At 53.9% G+C, this 5145-nt stretch overlaps 2 protein-coding genes across 2 annotated transcripts in view; one reads left to right on the top strand and one right to left on the bottom strand.

Moving 5' to 3' along the window:
* LOC103725149 (beta-1,4 N-acetylgalactosaminyltransferase 1-like) overlaps positions 1-1531 on the bottom strand; it is a 2511-nt gene extending 980 nt beyond the window's left edge. Inside the window, 1 exon segment of the mRNA XM_029558297.1 lies at positions 1084-1531. Coding sequence (XP_029414157.1) covers positions 1084-1531 — 448 coding nt within the window.
* Positions 1444-5145, top strand: part of Icmt (isoprenylcysteine carboxyl methyltransferase) — a 9260-nt gene continuing 5558 nt past the window's right edge. The window contains exons 1-3 of the mRNA XM_008822409.3: positions 1444-1724; positions 3293-3381; positions 4255-4424. Coding sequence (XP_008820631.1) covers positions 1530-1724; positions 3293-3381; positions 4255-4424 — 454 coding nt within the window. The 5' untranslated portion in view covers positions 1444-1529. The remainder of the gene's footprint in view (positions 1725-3292; positions 3382-4254; positions 4425-5145) is intronic.

Here is a 5145-nt window from a genome sequence, read left to right as displayed (position 1 = left end):
CTCTCTCTCTCTCTCTCTCTCTCTCTCTCTCTCTGTCTCTCTCTCTCCTCTAGGATGCAAGTCTTTAATTCTAGCACTGCAGAGGCAGAGGCAGATGATCTATTTCAGGCCAGCCAGCTCTACTCAAAGAGTCCGTGTCTCAAAACAGTAAGAAAACAAAAAAACAAGAAAACTACAGAATAACTGGCCAGAGTTCTGCTACCTTAAAGGTATTTGTTGACAAAGGATTCCAGTAATTTTCCCAGGCACAAGTGCAAGTGTCTCCTTCAAGTGCAGTGGGGCCTGCACAGTAAAATTTGACATGTTGCTTTTTACAAAAAAAGACTTTTATTTTATGTGTATGTACCTGGTGTGTACCTGGTGCCCTTGGAGGCCAGAAGTGGGTGTTGGCAGCCATGTGGGTGCTAGGAACCAAACCCAGGTTCTCTGGAAGAACAGTAAGTCCTCTTAACCAGAGTCATCTCTCCAGCCCAGGCATGCTGTTTTTAAAAACGGCATCTTTGCTCTCCTTCCCCTGCTACAGAGGGCTGCATAAGCCTGACTCGGTTTCTCACCAGACTTCTCTCCACCCACTGTGGTCTTTATTTTTTAACGTACTTCTAAAGGTTGTACATATTTACTACTGAAACAATCAATTCGCTCGTGTGGAGCAAATAAAAAGCAAATCAAAGGCTAGAGAGATGGCTCAGCGGTTAAGAGCACTGGCTGCTTTTGCAGAGGACCGGGGTTCGGTTCCCAGCACCTACATTGTGGCTAAGAACCACCTGTAACTCCAGTTCCAGGGGATCCATGACCTCTTCCGACATCTGTAGGAACTGCATGCACATCAGAGTGCACTCACCTACATGCATGTAATACACTCATACACATAAAATAAAAATGATAAATATTTTATTATTATTTTTGTCTTTTTGAGACAAGATTCCCCCTTGTAGCCCCAGCTGTAGACCAGGCTGACCTTGAACTCACAGAGATCCGCCTGCCTCTGCGAGTGCTGGGATTAAAGGCGTGCGCCACCACGGCCGGCCCAAATAAAATATTTTAAATAAATAAATAAGTAAGTAACAAAGACCGCTTTTCCACCGCGGCCTGACTTCGCCCAGGAACTTGGAAAGGGAGGTCCCGCCGCGCGGGTGCTGGCTCTGGGGTACAGCCTGCACCGCGCCACCGTGGGAAGAGCGCTGGCGGTGTCCAGCCCGGAACCACCACGCGGGCAGACGCGGGCCGAGGGGCTTCCCGGACCCCGGCTTCCCCAACCGCCCTCAGCCCGTCGGGGCCAGATTCCTCGCCACTCCCGGGCGTCTGGGCGTCCGCACGATCCGGGCGGGGCCCCGGGACGGGCGCTCCCGCCAGATTCAAGCCAGCCGCTGCGCGGCCGAGTTCTCGCGAGAGCGCGCCGGCCACACGCTCTCCGGGCAGTTGCCCTTCCCCAGCCGGCGTCGGCGGCGCAGTGCGCAGGCGCGGCCGGCGGGCTTCCCGGCTCCTCTCTGCGGCCGCTCGTCCGACGGCCGCTCTTCCGCCCCTGCGCCATGGCGGGCTGCGCGGCGCGGGTTCCGCCCGGCTCCGAGGCGCGCCTCAGCCTGGCCACCTTCCTGCTGGGCGCCTCTGTGCTCGCCCTGCCGCTGCTCACGCGCGCCGGCCTGCAGGGCCGCACCGGGCTGGCGCTCTACGTGGCCGGGCTGAACGCGCTGCTGCTGCTGCTCTACCGGCCGCCGCGCTACCAGGTGCGGACCGGGCGGGGCGGGAACCGAGCGGGCGGGGACAGTGTAGACGGGGACGCGGACTAGGTGGACGAGGACAGTGTAGACGGAGACCGGGTGAACGGGGATCGGGCGGACCGGGACCCGGCGGACAGAGACAGTGTAGACGGAGACCGGGTGGACGGGTACGGGGCGGATGGGGACAATGTAGACGGGGACAGGGACCAGGCAGTCGGGGCAGGGACCAGGTGGATGAGGGACCGGGCGGACGAGGTCAGTGTAGACAGGGATGGGGACTAGGTGGAAGGGGACTTGGGGGACCGGGTGGACCGGGACTGGGCGGACCAGAACCGTGTAGACAGGGACGGGGTAGATGATGGGACAGGGACCGTGTGAATGTAGATGAGGAAGGGGACCGTGTAGATGGGGATGGGGATTGGGGACCAAGTGGATAGGGACGGTCCTGGGGCCAGGTGGACATAGATGGGACCGTGTAATTGGGGATGGGAACAGGGCAGGCAGGGCTAGTGGATAGGGATGGGGTGATCCAGGACTGACTAGATGGACTGAGCCAGGCACATGGGGCTGAGTGGAGGTAGACAGGGACCAAGTAGATGGGGAGGGGGTAAATGGGGACGGTTAAGACAGGTGGGAATTGATGGTGACAGGACTGAGTAGATGGGTACGAGCAGATGGAGCAGGGCAGCAGTGGCGGGGTAGATGGGATTGGACAGGAGAGTTAGGGAAACATAGATGATCCAGACAGGGACAGGGCAAGCCAGCCTGGTGGACCCTAGATGGCTGGGGCAGGTGGAGACAGGCAGACCCGGACTCGGCTGGGCAGAGACCAGGCAGAGTGGGTGGCAAGGTCAAGACTCTTCAAGGAACAGGGATTGGAACTTGGCAACTAGCGGGATGGGCCCTGCCAGGTGCTGGTCCAGCTGGGGTACCTGGGCACACTCCCCTCCACCCCTGGAGCCATGGCTGCCTCCTCACCTGTTCCTCAACCAGGAGTTGAGGTCACAGGAGGGACCCACCTCTCCCAGCTGTGGGTGTTAATTGCAGCTCTTGTGGATCAGTAGCTTCTGCAGATGCACGTGGGGCAGGAAGTGAGCAAACCCCGAGATTTTTATTTGTGTAATTTCATGTAAGATGTGCTGTCTTACCCACTGCAGAGCCTGAGGTCAGAGGCCCCACTTCACCTAGGTGACTGGGCACAGAGTTCTTATTTGAAAGCATTAGTCAATAGACTGGTCTTAAGCAGTTTTCCCAAAGATCTGTTGTTAGTAATAATTATTATTATGGCTGTTAAAACTTACATTATTAGGTGCTTGACACGGTCAGTCCTTGATGCTGTTGTAAAACGCAATTATTCCCGTGGTGTAAATGGGCAAACTCTGTAGTTTAAATAACCTGTCACAGAGTGAGTGTGTGTAGAGCTGAGCACATGATTTGAGCCCGGGCAGCCCTGTTGCATCCTCTTAAATCTCTAGGCAGTGGACTCTGCTCCCTGGTGGCCGCCTTACCCCAGGGCAGTCTGCAGTCTGGTTCTGAGAACATGGGGTGACTGAGCTGCTTTCGCTGTGTTTCAGATAGCCGTCCGAGCTTGCTTCCTTGGCTTTGTGTTTGGCTGCGGTGTGCTGCTCAGTTTCAGCCAGTCCTCTTGGAATCACTTTGGCTGGTAAGAGAGACTTTGGGAATGATGGTGCTGAGGTGAGGGTGGACAGAACAGGGGTTAGTAGGGGCTTTTCCTCATCCTTGTCTGGTCTCTGACGAGCAGAAGGCCGTTGGGGACTCGGCAGAAGCAGCTCCTGCCTTCCCTAAATTCCCACCCTTCAAATCACGTAAACTTGTTGATTGTGTGGCAGACAACAACTGGTCTCCCAGGCACCCTCTCTAAAGGTGCCTCCATCGGCTGTGACAGCGTTTGGTGGAGTAAAGGGCTCCTTCCTGAAGGGGGTGTATGTCCTTGGTGATGGGAAGGGGCAAGCCTTTGGCTGGTCTTCCTAAGCCTTTTCCGTCTCCGGTTTCTAATAGGTCACGTCTAGTGCATCCCCCACAGCAGTGTAGGACCTTCCCCTACACACTCTGATTTCAGTCCCTTGAGCCTTCTAGCCTCTGACCTGGAGATGAACCATGGCTTCAAGGTAAAAGCTTCATCTCCTGTTATCAGTATGCTGAGCCATCCAATCCTCCTTTGCTAGAATTATTTTACTTTTGTTGACTTTGGTTTCCAACATGCATCACCACTTTGTTGACCCCTCCCTTTCGTGTTAAAATGTTAAATTGTCATTTCAAAAGGATTAAAGGGATCATAATGCCTCTTTCACCTATGGAGATTGTTGTTTTGTTTTGTCTGTGACATTCAAACAGTTCCACATAACCCCACTTTCTGCAAACTAGAGGGAGTGAACGCCGCGTGTGTGCCTGATGTCCGCTCAGACAGGTGATAACGGGCCCTCACTACAGAATCAGGGACAGTTGAGACCCAGGGTTCTACCTTTTCTGACTTGGTTTTCTTGCCCAGTTTACCTCTTTCTTTTTGTTTTAATAGGTATGTGTGTTCACTGGCGCTGTTCCACTATTCTGAGTACTTAGTCACAGCCGTCAATAATCCCAAAAGTCTGTCCTTGGATTCCTTCCTCCTGAATCACAGTCTGGAGTACACAGTGGCTGCTCTTTCTTCTTGGGTAGAGTTCACCCTTGAAAACATCTTTTGGCCAGGTTAGTGTGCCCTACTTCCCTCTCTGCAGGAGAGAAGGGTACCTTGTGTGCAGGCTGAGGAGAGTGACATTGGTTCACCTTTCAGGTCTAATCTCCCCTGAGTGATTCTCCCCAGCCCTCTGTCCTCACTAAGCTATTTATAAAAGACAAACTCTGCTCACTGGAGAATTTCGCTTCTGGATTTTGAATCCAGGACATGTTGACCTTTTGCTTTAAACCTTGTTTAATGCAGGGCACCAACCAAGATGAAGGCCCGCCTTGCTGGTTGTAATCTTCACTTTGCTGTTGGGCTAGAAGAGGTTTGGGTCTGTACGTTTTTCTGTAACAGGAGAATTTCACAAGGTTTTATCATAAAAAACCTGTGTGACTGGAGCCACCAAACTTCCCATAGTCAATGAAAAATGCCGTGTGTGGTTCCCAGGACCAAGACTGGAAACCTAGACCCTTCTCTGCCTGTCAGCCATATGGGTTCCCTAGAGAGGGCTGTGAATGGACCTGTGGCTGGGAACCAGAGCCGTCTGCCAGGTGGAGGCTGCTCCTCAAGGACTTGTTGGCACTTGAACAACAGTGAGGGAGGGGCCGGGTGCTTTCTTGTCGTTCTTTTTTTTTTTTTGGTCTTTTTGAGACAGGGGCTCCCTGTAGCCCCAGCTGTCCTGGAACTGTCCTTGAACTCACAGAGATCCACCTGCCTCTGCCTCCTGAGTGCTGGGATTAAAGGCGT

This window comes from Nannospalax galili, unplaced genomic scaffold (genome assembly GCF_000622305.1).
Source record: "Nannospalax galili isolate Female #2095 unplaced genomic scaffold, S.galili_v1.0 scaffold1488, whole genome shotgun sequence".
In the NCBI taxonomy this organism is placed as follows: Eukaryota; Metazoa; Chordata; class Mammalia; order Rodentia; family Spalacidae; genus Nannospalax; species Nannospalax galili.
The sequence above is the reverse complement of the archived record's forward strand: the minus strand, read 5'-3'. Positions and strand labels throughout refer to the sequence as shown.